The sequence below is a fragment of the Rhinatrema bivittatum genome, chromosome 3 (genome assembly GCF_901001135.1).
Source record: "Rhinatrema bivittatum chromosome 3, aRhiBiv1.1, whole genome shotgun sequence".
NCBI lineage: Eukaryota > Metazoa > Chordata > Amphibia > Gymnophiona > Rhinatrematidae > Rhinatrema > Rhinatrema bivittatum.
Window position 1 is genome coordinate 14,398,731 of NC_042617.1, and position 17,821 is coordinate 14,416,551.

The 17,821-nt window shown below is 47.4% G+C and overlaps 1 protein-coding gene across 1 annotated transcript in view; it reads left to right on the forward strand.

The window, feature by feature from the left end:
* Positions 1-17,821, forward strand: part of DNAH8 (dynein axonemal heavy chain 8) — a 1,926,251-nt gene that overhangs the window by 299,835 nt on the left and 1,608,595 nt on the right. Inside the window, 2 exon segments of the mRNA XM_029592920.1 lie at positions 11,809-11,922; positions 15,899-16,006. Of these exon segments, the coding sequence (XP_029448780.1) occupies positions 11,809-11,922; positions 15,899-16,006 (222 nt within the window).

The following is a 17,821-nucleotide window of genomic DNA, read 5'->3' on the forward strand; positions in this document are numbered from 1 at the left end:
AGCTGTGGGTGGTAGCGCCCTATCTGGAGTCTTCTCCATCTCAAGTTTTATCCTGTTCCAGATGTTTCAGTTCCGGTCCCGGCTCCTAAGCTCCCGTTCATCTTCAGTCTAACTCAGTGATGGCCAACCTTTTGAGCTCAGTGTGTCAAAATTCATAAAAAACCCGAGCATAACTCGGGTGGTGTGTCACTTCTAGAAAAATCCATAATTTTGTGATATTTGTAGCGCTAATTAATAACAGTTATAATTTTAATATATGTACTGTATTTATTAATAAAACAAAAACAAATAATTCTTTACCTTACCTGCTTAGTGACTTTTTTGTTGCTGAATTTCATTGGCTAAATCTTCAATTGAAGGTTGGTATTTCGTACACTTCAAGCCCAAGCAAGCGTTACAAACTTCATCTGTCAGTCTGTTTCTTTTATTGGCTCCCATTCATTTTCACACCACTCCCTCCCCATCCCCCAGGCATGCACACATTCATTCTCACACAGAGACTCCCAGGCAGGCACCCATGCATTCACACACATACACCCCCAGGCAGAGTCCCATTCATACACATTCACACACTAAAGGTAGACCCCCCTCTCTTTTGCCAGCAACCTCGGAACCTCTCTCATTCCTCTGCTGCCACTGTCACTGCTGCCACATGGCTATTGGGGAGGTGCCGATTGCTGCTACTGACACTGAAGTCCATTCTGCTGCCTCCTCTGTGCAGGCCCTGTGGGCTTCCACTTTCTCCATGCTGATCTCGTACATTGTGAGATCCGTAGAGAAAGTGCTATTCTTGCACATTCCCAAAGATTACATGTGCCAATCACTAAAAAGTAATCTTTTTTTTTTTTTTTGCCTTTGCTGTCTGATCTTAGTTTTCTAATTGGTTGGTCACAGGCTTTTTTTTTTTTCCACCTTCCCTTTCTTATTTTTTTTGCCAATTCCTTTTATGTTGTCTTTTTTTCTGTTTCTTTTCTCTCCATCTTCTTCCCTCAAACACACAGTCAGGTTCTCATTCTCACATGCATTTCTCTCCCTCACACACACACACACACACACACACAGGTTTTCACTGTCACATGCTCTCTCATACAATCATTCATACACACAATCTCTCACTGGCACATGCTGTCTGACTTACACACCCAGGCTGTCTCTCATTCATACACACAGTCTCTCACTGGCACATGCTGTCTGACTCTCACACACACAGGCTCTCTCTCACTCCCACATGCTGTCTTGCTCAAGCACATGCTGTCTCTACAAACATTCAGGTCCTCACTCTCAAACACAATCTCTCAACTCATCTCATACACGCACACACCCTCTACAGACCCTCAGCCTCTCTCTCACCTCTGGGCCTCCTCTTCGCGGGTCGCCGCAGGATGGGCCCTGCAGTGGCCCTGATCTTCTCGGGCCGCGGTGGCCCTGTTACCGGGCCTCTTCCTCTTCTCGGGCCGCTGTGACTTGGAATTCGCGGCAGCCCATAAGCACAAGTGCTGCTCCTCTTCTGCACGCGCTGATGCTTCACCTCCTTCCTGCCCACGCAGCTCCGGCAACGTTTACTTCCGGGGCCACACAGGCAGGAAGAAGGAGGAGCATCAGCGTGTTTAAATGCGATCTGTTTCTTCGGGCCGTGTTGACATGAGCCTCACCACGGCCCTGCCTATCGCTGCGCCGAATGAGCCTCCCTGCGCCTGGGGGCATTGGGGAGGGGGGGTGGCGGGGTCCGGAGGGTGGAGGGATACTGAAAACCTAATTTTAAAGGCTCGGCGCAGCCGAAAAAAAAGGCTCAGCACAGCCGATAAAAAAAAATAAATTTCTCGAGAGTCCATGAAACGCTGCGCATGTCAGCAAAAACGTCTCGGCGTGTCACCTCTGACACGCGTGTCATAGGTTAGCCATCACTGGTCAAACTTCTCTGGCCTGTTTCATCAGGCCTATGAAGCTCCGTCCAAGATGGGGGTTGTCTCAGGCATCGGCCGGATCTCTTCTAATGCTGAGTTTTAGCCTGTCTGCTTTCTGCCTGAATCTGACCTTCGTCCACGTCTGACCTTCATCCAAGTTTGTTCTTCGTCCTTGTCTACTCTGACTCATGCCCAGCCTGCCACCTCTGCTGCTCCCTGCAGCGAGTCCGAAAGGGCTGGGAATGGTCGGAGGACCATTCAGAGACCACCATTGCGTTGGTGGTCTCACGGAGGCGTGCAGGCCCGGTAGAGGTCCCCGGGTTGTCTTGGATCGTCTCATCGCAAGGGCACACATTTCCTCCCGCACTGGAGAGCACTCCATGGTGCTCTCGTCCATCACAGCGCAACACTTCTCAATATGTTACCAAATTTTATAGGCTGTACCACACTCTTAACAAATCATAATCAATCTCCAAAATATTGTGTGATCTCACAAGAATTCTATGAATCGCACAACATAGAATTTCATACAGTTTATTAGTATTTAGAAAAACATTCAAATAGCATAATCTATATGACCTCCAAACTATTCATCTCAAACATACCACATTATCACATTAGATAAAACCTTTTCTAATATCAAACCCATGTGCATATAAATATTTTTACAATACAATTTCACATAGCTGCAGTACCTCTATCATAACCCTCCTTAGCCATCTCTTCTCCAAGCTGAACGGCCCTAATCTCTTTAGCCTTTCCTCATAGGGGAGCCATTCCATCCCCTTTTATATTTAAGACTATTTATTAAAAAGTTAACATGTACAGATATTTGACATACATAACTGTGAAGCATGCCAAACAATTGTCAAAACACAGTAAACTGTTCAAATACATTTTTTCAAGCCTTAACCCCCCCCCCCCCGGAGATCACCCCCACCCCCATTATGTGAAAAAGAAACAATACAGAAGGTGTACCTTGGGTTACATTACAGTGTATGCAGGTGGGGTAAGTTACAGTGCAATCATATGAAATCAAGGATAATTAATCACCTCGTTTCTGGCCCTAGGAGACAGGCATTGTAGGTAGGGGTGCCAAACATTAATAAAAGCACATTTGCTTTCAAAAGACCATGTTGTAGTTTGATTTTCCATTTGCAGAAAAGTATGGAATTTATTCCTCCAAAGCCAAAAACTTGGAGGATCTTTCTCACACCACTGCAGAAAGATGGCCTTCTTTGCAATCAGACACACCTTCCTAATTAAAAGACAATGATCCTTCCCTCGAATCTGAAAAAAGGACATCATGTCAAAAAGAACACCTTCAAGAGCAAAAACCACCGATTGTCCTACCAAAGAAGACAGATACTCACAAATTTTCCCCCCATAAAGTCGAATAGCAGGATACACCCAGAAACAGAGTCCTAAGGTGCTTGGGTCATATGGCAGCGGCCATTCACACAGTTCCCCATACACGTGTACACATATGTTGGCTCCAGTGGGGCCTCAAGAGACAATGGTCGCAATATTGTCACCTGCTATCTCGGATAGTCTTCCTAACTCGGGAGATGACCAAGGACTTTGGTGTCTAAAGATCCAAATGCTCACCAGAGGAGTGCTGTTCCGTCCACTGCCCCACAATGCAGTCCTCACAACAAATGCTTCACACAAGGGATGGGGGGCCCATTTGGACCACCTACAAATGCAAGGCCAGTGGTCCCCTCGCGAACAATTTTATCAGATCAACCTCCTGGAGCTGAGGGCCATCAGGAATGCCCTTCGAACCTTTGGAATTCATTTATGAGGAAAAAGGGTTATGGTATACACAGACAATCAAGTAGTCATGTTCTCCATCAACAAACAAGGATGGTTCAGTTCATGGAACCTCTGCAGGGAAGCGATCCTCATACTGGAATGGTCAGCCTGCCATTCAATCCTTCTACAAGCAACGTTCCTGATCCTGAACTTATCCTTGGATTGCCTCCTCGGACTTTGACTCCTGGTTTGCCTGCCCACGTCGTTGACTCTCTCCAAGCCCGGACTTCTGCTTTGCCTCATCATGTCGTTGACTCTCTCCAAGCCCGGACCTCTGCTTTGCCTGACCACGCTGTTGCCTCTCTCCAGACCTGGACCTGTGCATTGCCTGACTACTCTCTTGCCCTTCTCCAGACCCAGATCTCTGCATTGCCTGACTACTCAATTGCCTCTCTCCAGACCCAAACCTCAGCCTTGCTTTCCACTGCTTCCAGATTTCCGCTGGCCCTGACTCCAGCTTGCCCTACAATGCTTCTTTAGTCTACATCCTGGACTTGGCCTATTCAGGCTTCGGTCTGTTCTTGCTCGGGCACCCCCTGTCTGATTTTGGTTCTATTGGCGCCCGGGTCTCCAGGATGCCGTCTGGTATAATACAGACTTCTCTCCTCTATTGCTGCTTCCGGGCTGACCTCAATCCTTCCATCAACGACATACGGAGGCCCACCTAAGTCCAGCCAGCCACGGCACCCAAAGGCTCAACCCGCGGGGAACGAGGGCAGGTATTGGTGAAGTGCCAGCTGGCCTCTGTCCATCATCCCCCTCCACCTTCTGACGGTGGGGACCCGTAGGATCCCTCCTACGGGTTGCGCCAATCCCACCTCGGCCCAAGGGTCCACCTTCAGCGCAACAGGTTGCCAAGGCCATGGACATGGCAGAGCCGCGTGCCCTCCAGGCTATTTCTGGCCTGGCTTCAAAGGTAGAAGAACAGCAACAGTTTCTTGAGGCACTGGCCTCCTCTCTTGAGTGTCTACATGCCCGGCTTGAAGCCCTATCCGGCAACTCAGTTCCAATACTGGCTTCCTCTCATCAACAGCCGTCTCCTTCCACTCTAGAGCCTTGTTGGCCCTACCAGCTCCAACTCATTTCAATGGTGACTCCAAGCTCTGCAGAGGGTTTATCAACCAATGCTATATGCAGTTTGCTCTGCAGCCCTCCATCTTTCAAGATGAACTAACGAAAGTCACCTTTATTTTGTCTCGTCTCGAAGGGAAGGCGCTGGCTTAGGCTTCACCCTTGTGGAAGTGATTGGACTCCCTCCTACAGGAACTGTCTCAATTTGTGGCTGTGTTCCGGCAGACCTTTGATGATCCTGGGCAGCATGCTGTGGCAAGCACTAATTTGCTACATCTTCGACAAGGCCAAAGAAGCTTATTGATTATACAATCAAATTCTGGACCTTAGCCTCAGAACTTGCCTGACCGGAAGACTGCCTGCGAGCTATCTACCTGGATGGACTCTCTCCGCTTGCCAGCTCGGGAGCTCCCCTCCTCTCTTGTGGATCTTATCGATCTAACTGGACGAATTGATCAACGTCTCCAAGAGCGTCACTGGGAGAATCGGATGCCCAAGAAGCCCTCTCAGGTTCGTTTCCATTCGCCATCAGCCCTGCCTCCAGTAGGGTCTCTATTGTGGCCAAGATGGAAGAACCCATGCTGCTCGGCCATGGGCGGCTGTCCCTAGAAAAGCGCCTCCGGCAGAGAGAAACAGGCCTGTGTCTGTACTGTGGAGCACCTGGCAATCACTTACAGGCCTGCCCAGTCCATCCGGGAAACTTCTCGGCCTAAGTTCAGTTGAGGTCCTGAACTTGGGCGCGATGTCACCGGCCCCTTAGTTATCCATGCCTGTCAACTTAATCTGGGACTCCCGGTCCTTTCCAGTTTTTGCTCTGGTGGATTCCGGAGCAGGAGGCAATTTTATCCTCAAGGATCTAGTTCAACTTCTGGGTATAAATACCCGTCCTTTAGAGATCTTCTTGTGCAGTGCTTCAATTTATGGAGAACCTTTACTCGGTCGAATTTCCTTGACCACAGAGCCAGTTCAACTTCTTACTGGTGCCCTTCAACCTGAAGAAATCGAGCTATTGGTACTACAGAAATCTATTCACCAGGTAGTCTTAGGACTACCCTGGCTCTAATTTCACTCAGCTCAATTTGATTGGGGGTCGCTCCAGCTGGTGGAATGGGGTTCCACCTGTCATTAGACTTGTCTACGCAAAGTGGTGCCACCACCCGTGATTCCTTTGGCGACCACCACCTCAGGCATACCAACTCCCTATGCAGACTTTGAAGATATGTTTTCAAAGCAAAAAGCAGACCTTCTACCACCTCTTCGGAGGTTTGATTGTCCCATTGAACTCCTGCCTGGAACCATGCCTCCCCGAGGGCATAATTATCCTCTGTCCCTTCCTGAGACCAAGGCCATGATGGAGTACATCCAAGAGAACCTTGCGAAAGGGTTCATTCGTCCCTCTACATCTCCTGCCGGTGCAGGATTCTTCTTCGGTTTGAAGAAAGATGGATCTCTAAGGCCGTGTATCGATTACTGAGGCTTAAATGCGATTACCAACAAAGACAAATATCCTTTGCCCTTAATCTATGAATTATTTGACTGCCTACACGGAGCCTCTATATTCACCAAGTTGGATCTACGCAGAGCTTACAACTTGGTGTGTATTCGCCCTGATGACTGAAAGACAGTTTTCAACACCAGAGCCGGGCAATACGAATATTTGGTGATGCCCTTCAGCCTCTGTAACGCGCCCGCAGTATTCCAACGAATGATTAATGAAATTTTCAGAGACCAATTTGTTAAGGGGCAGATTTTCAACGAGGTACACGCGTAAGATACGCGCGTAATCCCCAAAAACCTGTCCCAAGCTCCCCCTGCACGCGCCGAGCGCAAGCCCCAGGACGCGCGTATGTCCCGGGGCTTCAAATAAGTGGCTGGCCGGGGGCGTGTCCGTGGGCACGGTGACGGTCCAGGGGCAGGGCCGGAGGCATGACGGCGGTCCGGGGGTGGGGCCGAGTACTCTGGCACAGAGGCCTGTGCCGGGGCAGGGAGCCGGCAGCGCGGGCAAGTTACGCCTGCCAGAGGCTTCGGAGGGAACGGAGGCAGGTTGCTCGGCTCGGCGCATTCAGGTAGCACAACTGTGCACTCCCTTGCGCGCGCTGACCCTGGATTTTATAACGTGCGCGCAGCAGCGCGCGCACGTTAGAAAATCGGGCATAGATTTGTTCGCGCCGGGTTGCGAGAACAAATCTGTGTCCTTGCCTAAGTTTAAAAATTTGCCCCTAAGGTTGTGGCATACCTTGATGACATCCTTGACTTTTCCATGGATCCGGCTACACACCGCACCGCTGTTCGCACAGTTCTTCAACGTCTCCGTGAAAATCATCTGTTTGCAAAATTGGCTAAGTGCTTGTTTGAAAAGTCCAGTCTGCCCTTTCTTGGGTACATAATTTCACAACGGGGATTCTCGATGGATCCTGAAAAACTCAAAGGAATCCAAGACTGGCCCCAGCCCGTGGGTCTTAAAGCGCTACAATGATTTCTAGGATTCACAAATTATTACCACCATTTTATTCCACATTACTCAACATTGGCAGCTCCTCTTATCGCATTGACCCGTAAGGGCCAAGATACCTGAAACTGGACCCCGGAAGCTATTATAGCCTTTCATCACCTCAAAGAGGCTTTCCTAGCTGGATCCTGTCTTCACCATCCAGACCCAAACTGCCCCTTTTTGGTCGAGGTGGATGCCTCCGCAATTGGGACTGGGGCAGTCTTGAGCCAACGTTCTGCTTCCAGATCTGTAGTCCCGTGCTCATTCTACTCTTGCAAGTTCTCTTCACTGGAACAAAATTATAGCATTGGATATCGCGGTTACTCACCATCAAATTGGCTGTAGAAGAATGGCGCCTGTGGTTAGACAGCACTCAGCATAAATTCATTGTATTCACAGATCCCAAGAATCTGGAACACTTGAGCCATGACCAGCGCCTTAATGCCCATCAAGCTTGATGGGCCCTGTTTTTTTCTAGGTTTAACTTCGAACTTCGCTATCGTCCAGCTGGAAAAAATCTCTGGGCAGACACCCTATCACATTCCTTTGAACCAGAAGATACTCCGGAAGAACCTGGTCACATTATTGACCCAGCTTGTATTTGTCTGTCTGCTTCCCACTGGGAAGACTGTTGTGCTCTGTTGACTCCATGAGAGTCCTCCGGTGGGCACATGACTCTAATTTTGCTGGTCACACAGGGCGAGCACGAACTCTAGCGCTGCTCCAGCTTTTCTTCTGGTGGCCCACTATGGCTAAAGCATACGTCGATTCCTGCAACACTTGAGCTCAACAAAAACCCCCATTCGGTCGACCATGGGGTCTGCTCCAGCCACTTCCAGCTCCCAAAGAACCGTGGACATATCTCTCCACGGATTTCATCGTGGACTTACCACTATCTAAGGGTCACACGGTCATATGGGTTATTATAGATAGATTTTCTAAAATGGCCCATTTTGTTCCATTACTAGGCCTACCATCTGCTCCCCAATTGGCATGTTTGTTCTTTCTTCACATATTTTGACTGCATGGCTTGCCCAAGGACATTGTCTCTGACAGGAGTCCACAATTTGTTGCCCGATACTGGCACGCTCTTTGTAGTAAATTTAGCATCAACATCAGTTTAACAGCTTACCATCCACAAGCCAAATGACAAGCTGCTCCTTAAAGTCATTTCTCCATGCCTATATAATCGACCGTCAAGACAATTGGTCCAAACTCCTTCCTTGGGCGCTGCTACAGGTATATCGCACTTTTCCATCATCTATGGGAAGCAACCATGACCACCACTGCCCATACTGTTATCGGTACCCTCTCCTGCTGTGCAAGCTACTGCTGATGCCATCAAGGCACTCTGGAATCAGACGAACCTCCGCTTACTCCAAGCCGCATCCCGGGCCAAGAAATCTGTGGACACCCATCGATGCTCGGCTCCTGAGTTCCTTCCTGGCCAGAAAGTCTTGTTGAGCACTCGGTATATTCAGCTTAAGATACCTTCCCAAAGGTTTGCACCAAGGTATATTGAACCTTTTCCAATCATTTGTAATGTTGGACCAGTTACATACCAGCTTTGGTTGCCACCTATATTGGGAATCCACAATATGTTTCACATATTTATTTATTTAAAAACTTTTCTATACCGTCGCTAAGTTATGTACCATCGCAACGGTTTACAAATAGGCACAAATAGGTATATATAGGTAGGTATCGTACATTCTAACAAGTGCCAACTAAAAACGGTTACAATATCATTAATAAATGATCACTCCTGAAGCCAGTAGTTCTATCTTGGCCTTCGCGAAAAGCTCCTGAACCACCTCCATTGGTTGCTGAGACCAACACTACCTACAAGGTTCATGAAGTCCATGATGTTCACCATAGCGGCCGCCGGTGAGAATACCTCCTTTCCTGGGAAGGTTACAGCCCCGAAGAAAATTTGTAGGAACCAGCTCGTAACATCCCAGATAAAACCCTCTCCTGCAATTTCATCGTACCCAACCAGGCAAATCCAGACCTCAAAGGGGGGTAAAGGGGGGGTATTGTTGCACGTGCCAGCCGCTGCAGACCCACAGCTCGACCCCCTCTCAAGTGAATCCAGTGCCTGGTCCCTCATCCCTGGCAGTGGTAGGCTGCCGGCTCTGACCTCGGGTCGCCCCTGATGCCTCCGGCTCAGCTACAGATCCTTATGCTCCGCGTTGGGCCTCTCCACGTGGCCCACTGAAAGACGCCACCACTCAGTGCTGCTCTCCACCCTAGGCATGCGCACACATCACTGTGTCTTAAGTAGGGACCGCAGCAGGAACTGAACCGCAGCCCCGGATGAGGACGTCAGTGGAGCTCCTGGTCTTAAGCCTGGGCTCCACTCCCTAGGATTGCCTTTGCAACAGGTCTCCACACTGGTCGTGTACTCGTTGGCTCCTAGTGATTCTCCTTAGTTCCTGGTTCCTGATCCTCGTTGTCTCCTGTTCCTAGTTTCCTCATTCCTGTGTTCCTGATCCTCAACCTATCCTCGCTTTGCCTCCTTGGACTTTGACTCCTGCTTTGCCTGACCACGCCGTTGACTTTCTCCAAGCCCAGACCTCTGATTTGCCTGACCACGCTATTGTCTCTCTCCAAGTCCGGACCTCTGCTTTGCCTGAACATGCCGTTGACTCTCTCCAAGCCCAGACCTCTGCTTTGCCTGAACACGCCGTTGACTCTCTCCAAGTCCGGTCCTCTGCTTTGCCTGACCACGTCGTTGACTTTCTCCAAGCCCAGACCTCTGCTTTGCCTGACCACGCCACTGTCTCTCTCCAAGTCTGGACCTCTGCTTTGCTTGAACACGCCATTGACTCTCTCCAAGCCCGGACCTCTGCTTTGCCTGACCACGCTGTTGACTCTTTCCAAGCCCGGACCTCTGCATTGCCTGACTACTCCGTTGCCTCTCTCCAGACCCAGACCTCTGCATTGCTTGACTACTCCATTGCCTCTCTCCAGACCCAGACCTCTGCATTGCTTGACTAAGTTCTTGACTCTCTCCAGACCCAGACCTCTGCATTGCTTGACTAAGTTCTTGACTCTCTCCTCGTCCAGACCTCAGCCTTGCTTGCCACTGCTTCCAGATTGCCACTGGCCCTGACTCCAGCTTGCCCTATGACGCCTCTTCAGTCTACTTCCTGGACTTGGCCTATTCAGGCTTTGGCCTGTTCTTGCTTAGGCGCCCCCTGTCTGACTTTGGTTCTGTTGGTGCCCGGGTCTCCGGGACTCCGCCTCTTCCAGTACAGACTTCTTCTCTCCTCTGTTGCTGCCTCTGGGCTGACCTTGATCCTTCTATCGACGACGACATATGGAGGCCCACCTAGGTCCAGCCGGCCCCGGCACCCAAAGGCTCAACCCGCAGGGAACCAGGGCTGGTATTGGTGAAGCGCCAGCTGGCCTCCGTCCATCAGCCCACTCCTCCTGCCGATGGTGGGGACCCGTAAGATCCATCCTTCGGGTTGCGCCAACCCCATCTCGGCCCAAGGGTCCACATCCGGTGCAACACTGGCTACGGGTTTTTGGCTGGAGGCAAGGGAGCATGGGCCAACCAGTCATCCCACTGACGCTAGATCCTCCAGTGTCAGATTTCTGCTTTGCCCACCACTGGTCGACCATTACCTTGGACCACTGGGTCCTTACTATTGTTTGCCAGGGGTATCGACTACATTTCAGAAAGATCCCAGAGGCCTCTCCCCCATGTCCGTCATGGGGTTCGTCCACCCAGCAGATCATACTTTTGAAAGAGTTATCCGCCCTTCTCATGGTGGGAGCAGTAGCGCCCATTCCTCATTGTCAGCAGGGCCGAAGATTCTTTTCAAGATACTTCCTCATTTTGAAGAGGACTGGGGACTTGCGCCCCATTCTCAATCTCAGGGCATTAAACAAATTCCTCAGAAGAGAAAAGTTGAAGATGGTTTCTCTGGGCACTCTGATTCCCCTCCTCAAAGGAGGCGACTGTCTCTGCTCCCTCGATCTCAAGGACACCTACACCCACATTGCCATCTTCCCCAATCACAGAAAGTATCTTCGCTTTGTGGTGGAGAAGGCTCACTACCGGTACAGGGTGCTACCTTTTGGCTTGGCTTCAGCCCCTCACGTCTTCAGCAAGCGCTTGGCAGTGGTAGCAGGCTCCTCAGGCACTGTGCGGTGCACGTCTTCCCATACTTGGATGACTGGTTGGTCAAAGGCGACTCCCATGCAGGAACAGTGAACGCTTTGGCCCTGACAATACCAGTGCTGCAGTCTCTGGGTTTTGTCATCAACTACCCAAAATCCCACCTCTGCCCATCTCCCCAGCTGGACTTCATAGGAGCTATCCTGAGGTTTGGGCTATCCTGAATATTCTAAAGACCTAAAATACTATGACCAATAAAATTGTCTTGGTTCAGGATGTTTATTAAGTGAAATTAAAAAGTATTATTTGGGAAACAAATTCAGCTGCAAAAAAATGTAGTTTATGCAATTCCATTTTGTTGTCTGTAGATACATTCTCATATATTTTCTTTTCTTTAGATGTGGAAAGAGATAGATGCAAGAATCACAGATGCAGCAAATGAATCAAAAGATAATGTGAAATTTTTATACACACTTGAAAAAGTTTGTCAGCCACTGTACACTTTTGACTTAGTAAGTATATATTTCTTTATACTAACTATGAGAATCTCAGTACATAATCTGAATTCACATATTCACAATTGGTATAATTAAAATGTTTATGATTAAAAGTATACAGAAGGTATATGCAATATCTCCTACTTTAATTAGTATTGTAAAGCTAAAGAGTTCTTAAAAGTATACATTTTTTAATAGAATACCTACCAGAGAATTACACACATAGTAAACTAACTAACTTGGTCCAATACGAGGTCAGGGCAGGCTGAAGATGAAGCAGAGTCAAGGTCCAAAACCGGAGGCCTTCGTCCCATCCTAGACCTCAGAAATCTCAACAAATTTCTGAAAAAGGAAAAGTTCAGGATGGTTTCTCTAGGCACCATGCTTCCACTTCTTCAAAAAGGAGATTGGCTTTCTTCTCTGGATCTTCAAGACGCTTACGCTCACATTCCAATTTTTCCCCCTCATCGCAAGTATCTACACGTCATGGTCGGTCAACAGCATTTCCAATACAGAGCTCTACCATTCGGACTTGCCTCTGCTCCCAGAGTTTTCACCAAATGCTGGCAGTAATAGCAGCACACTTGCACAAGCAATGTGTCCATGTCTTTCAATATCTAGACGACTGGCTCATCAGAAGTCAATCTCAACAAGGAGCTCTAACTTTTCTGAGTCGCACAATTACTGTACTCCATTCCATGGGCTTTCTCTTCAATTATCAAAAGTCCCATCTTACTCCATCTCGCCTGCTTCACTTCATAGGAGCAGAACTGAACACCATCCTTGTAAAGGCCTTACTACCCGAGGATCGAGCAGAAACACTGTCCCTGTTGGCAAACTCGATTCACTCAAAGAAACAAACAACAGCTCATCAGTTTCTAACCTTACTAAGCCACATGGCCTCCACAGTTCATGTCACTCCTATGGCAAGGCTTGCCATGAGAGTAACCCAATGGACATTAAGATCTCAATGGAGCCAAGCCATTCAACCATTACATTCTCCAATTCAAGTAACCCACCAACTACTTTCCTCTCTACTTTGGTGGGTAAACAAGGACAATTTACGCAAGGGCCTACCCTTCCAGCAACGAGTCCCACAGATAACGTTAACTACAGATGCATCCACCTTGGGTTGGGGAGCACACATAGACACTCTCCAAACCCAAAGAACTTGGACAAAACTCGAAGCAACATTTCAAATCAATTTCCTGGAGCTTCGAGCTATACGTTATGCGCTGCATGCATTCAAGGACTGCCTTTCACACAAGACTGTTCTCATCCAAATGGACAACACAGTTGCCATGTGGTACATCAACAAACAAGGAGGTATGGACTCGTATCTCCTTTGTCAAGAATCTGCACATATTTGGGGCTGGGCCCTAACACACTCAATGTTTCTTCTGGCCACTTATCTGGCAGGCATTCCCAATATACTGGCGGATCGACTCAGTCATCAGTTCCAACCACACGAATGGTCCCTGGATCCCTCAGTGCTGACCAGAATATTTCAGCGTTGGGGACAACCAACAATAGACCTCTTTGCGTCACATCTGAATCACAAAGTGGATAACTTCGGTTCTCTACACAAACAGAAGAACCAGCCAGCCAAGGGCGCCTTTGCTCGCCCTTGGAACTCAGGCCTTCTATACCCATATCCTCCGATACGGCTCATAACCAAAACTCTAGTGAAGCTACAACAGGACAAGAGGTCCATGATACTCATAGCCCCGTATTGGCCTTGACAAGTATGGTTTCCCACACTTCTAGACCTCTCAGTCAGGGATCCCATTCGCCTGGGTGTAGCTCCCACTCTCATAACTCAGGATCAGGGTCGGTTGCGCCATCCCAACCTTCAATCCCTGTCCCTGACAGTATGGATGTTGAAAGCTTGATTTTACAACCACTAAATCTTTCAACCAATGTATCTCAAGTGCTTATAGCTTCACGAAAACCTTCCACATGAAAGAATTATTCTTCCAAATGGAGAGATTCACATTGTGGTGCAGACAAAAGATTATTGATCCTTTTACTTGCCCCACTACTTCTCTACTAGACTACTTATACCATCTTTCAGACTCTGGTCTCCAGACTTCATCTGTCAGAGTACATTTAAGTGCAATCTCAGCTTACCATAACAAGATGGGAGATGCACTTATATCCTCACAACCTCTTGTCAGTAGGTTTATGAGAGGTTTAATTCAAATTAGACCACCAATTCGGCCTCCAGTCACAGAATGGGACCTGAATCTGGTTTTAACAAGACTAATGCATTCTCCTTTTGAACCCATAGATTCCTGTGATCTTAAATTTCTCACATGGAAGACTATCTTCCTCATAGCCATTACATCAGCTAGATAGGTGAGTGAGTTACAAGCACTTGTCATGTACTCACCCTATACGGAATTCCTGCATGACAGAGTGGTTCTCCGTACACATCCAAAATTCCTCCCCAAGGTAGTTACGGAATTCCACTTGAACCAATCCATAGTTTTACCCACATTCTTCCCAAGGCCTCATTCTCACCAAGGAGAAAGAGCCTTACATACCTTGGACTGTAAGCATGCACTATCGTTCTACTTAAACCGCACTGCACTCCACAGGAAATCCAATCAGCTCTTTGTTTCCTATGATCCAAACAAACCGGGTAAAGAAGTGGGTAAACATACTCTATCCAATTGGCTAGCAGATTGCATACAGTTTTGCTATGAAAAAGCAGGCCTTCCTCTCCAAGGGCGAGTAAAGGCACATTCAGTAAGAGCAATGTCAACTTCAGTAGCACACTATCGTTCAGTGCCAATCCTTGACATATGTAAAGCAGCAACATAGAGTTCTCTTCATACCTTTGCAGCTCATTCCTGTTTGGACAAAGAAGGACGACAAGATTCAGCCTATGGACAATCTGTCTTAAAGAACTTGTTTCCAGTTTAATCCCAACTCCTTCTACAACCAACCTGCTGTGATTTTTGGCTGACTCATTTCCAACAACAATACTTCACTGTTGCTTCAATATACAATGACTCAGCCTCTAGCTTGCTAATCACCCATATGTGAGGACTAGCATCATGCTTGTCCTGGGATAAAGCAAAATTGCTTACCTTGTAATAGGTGTTATCCCAGGACAGCAGGATGTAGTCCTCTCGAAACCCACTCGCCACCCCCGCGGAGTTGGGTCTCATACTTTTTATTATTTTATTTTTGCTAAAGCTTATTGCTACAATACGAGACTAGAGTGAGACCCCTGTGGCAGAGAATATCATGGCATACTGGGCATGCTCAGTGGCCTCACAGTGCCTGTCAAAAGTTTCTAGAAACTTTGACAGAAGTTTTTCCCGCAATAGGGCTCCGTCAGTGTCGTCACCCATATTTGAGGACTACATCCTGCTGTCCTGGGATAACACCTATTACAAGGTAAGCAATTTTGCTTTCTTATGTTTTATACCACCTATATGACTATACATGATAGGTGGTGTATTTTGGAGGAATATTATTACAGTGGGAAAACTCACCATAAAATAAGATAACTACTCATTTTTCTACTGGCAAACAAGTTATGATTATATGGAGGTCAATATTCAAAAGCCATTTAGACGGATAACTGAAAAGTTATCCCTCTTAATAGCTACTTGGCTATATTGAAAGCCGTATGTGGAAAAAGTTTAGCAGTATAACAACTTAAACAGCTAGAATTCAGCCGCATATGTCGAGGGCATTCCAGGGGCGGGCTGTCGGCGTTTCCAGGCGAAGCAGAGTTAGAAGATATTCGGAGTTAGCCATTTAACCCATGCAGCTAACTGTGGTCGGGACGTAGGGCTGTCCCAAAGTTAGCCGGTTAGACGTAACCGGCTAACTTTAAGATAGCTGGTATATTCAGTGGTGCGGTCATGCCACTGAATACATCCTGTTAATTAGCCTGATAAGTTTATCTGGCTAACTAGCCAAGCCACACAGCATCTAAAAATGGACTTCATGATTTTTATAATTTAAATTTTAGGTTCCTATGGCACATGGAATACAAAATCTAATAAATGCCATAAGAATGATTCATAGTGTTTCAAGGTATTACAACACCTCTGAGAGAATGACATCATTGTTAATTAAGGTAGGTAAATTTTAAGCATGTTTAGAAATCCATGCCTTATAATATGAAATTAATCTAGAATTATGTTTTCATCAGAAGATTTTTGAATATGTATCAAATTGTTTTTTCAACCTGCAAATGTTTTGATTGCTAACTCGCAGTTTGACCCTTTGAGCCGGCGCACTCACCACAGGACCCGCCGATGCCACACTCTTCCTCACAATGGCACGAACACTACTGTCATGCTGCCTCAGGATTTCCCATACTCATAAAGTCCCCGTGGCAGGAACCTCTACTACTGGTGCTCAGAGATGGCATCATGCGGCTGGGCATTTAAACTCCAGCTGCGCAACAAATAGATGCCTCAGCATCAGGTCCCCTAGATTGTGTGTGTAGTGTGAGTTGCTGCTTCTTCCTGCTTCCTGTGCCCGCCTCGTCTCTCCAACCCAATCTTCCTAGTCTCTCTAACCCAGTCTTCCTTGTCTCTCCAGCCCAGCCTGCCTTATCTTATCCAGCCCTTGCCTTCCTTCCTGCCCTTCTGTGTCAATCCTTCTCCTTGTCTCCTCCGCCTGTTTTCGGACTGACTTCTGGATCTGACCTTCGCCTGGACTTCAACCATTCTTGCCTGCAGCCTGCCACTGACCTTGCCAGATACTGACCATTCTTGCCTGACTCCCGCCATTGACCCTTTCCAGGACTCTGACCCTTCTAGTCTGCTGCCTGTCTCTGATCCTAGCCTAATATTGGACCTATGTTCTTGCCTCCTCCTTACAGACTTGCCTAAGACCTGTCAGACTCCTGGAACTCAAGGGCTCAACCTGAAGGGAAAGGGGTTGGTATAGGTGAAGTTCTTGATCCTTCAGTCCTGCATATCTCCTTGACGTGATCTCCCAGTACCGACCCTTGGCTTGCTTCACTTTCTTCCTGTCTGCCGCCCACATCGACTCCTGGCCTGGTTTCATTGCTTCTGCTCCTATGCTGCCTGCCTCGGACTCTGGACTGGACTTTCGTATTGCTCCTTTGCTGCCAGCCCTGACCCGGACTTCTGACCTCGTCTCTGCCTCGCCTGTCCTGCTTCATCTAGGCAACCCGCACCTGATTCAGCTCCATCCTTCATTCTTCAGTCCTTTCAATACTCCCTCAGGATTACCTGTAACAGGTGTTCTCCATGGACAGGAAGACAAATCAGCTACACAGTTCCACCTGTTACAGTTACGCTACTTGGTTTAATATTTTATTTTTTGTTATTGAAGGACACTAGAAAAGGTGTTTTTGTTTTGGTGTATGATGATTGCTATCTATAGTTTTTCATTCCGTGCAGTTTTTGCACAGGTATCTTACAATTATTATGAATTTGCTTTTTTTCACTTTTATCCTTTTTCTGTTTCACCTCTTTGTATTATTTTGAATATTACAAAAAATTTGGAGGATTTGAAGAGCCTTTTGAAATTTTCAACTTGAGGATCCTTTTTACCAAAATATTTTATACCATGCATAATAGGACAATTGAAAATGGTTGGATGGAGGGGGGGGGGGGGAAGGTTATGAGGAGAACAGTTTATAAGCATTTGCATAATAGAAAAGATGGTAGGTGTCAGGTGAAACTTTCTTTCATTCACTGCTATCCCAGGCAACTGTCCATCTACTGAGTAAATGAGAAAAGGAAGGAAATTTATCAATATCTATCAGTGTCTTTGTAAAATATGTAGCTGCAGTCATAATAAACAGAGGTATTTGCTACAATCACATCAATGTGTTCATAGCTAACTAAATCAATAATAAATCATTGCTAAAACCTTGAGCTCAACTGGAAGCTGACACAGAGCTGCTTTTGCA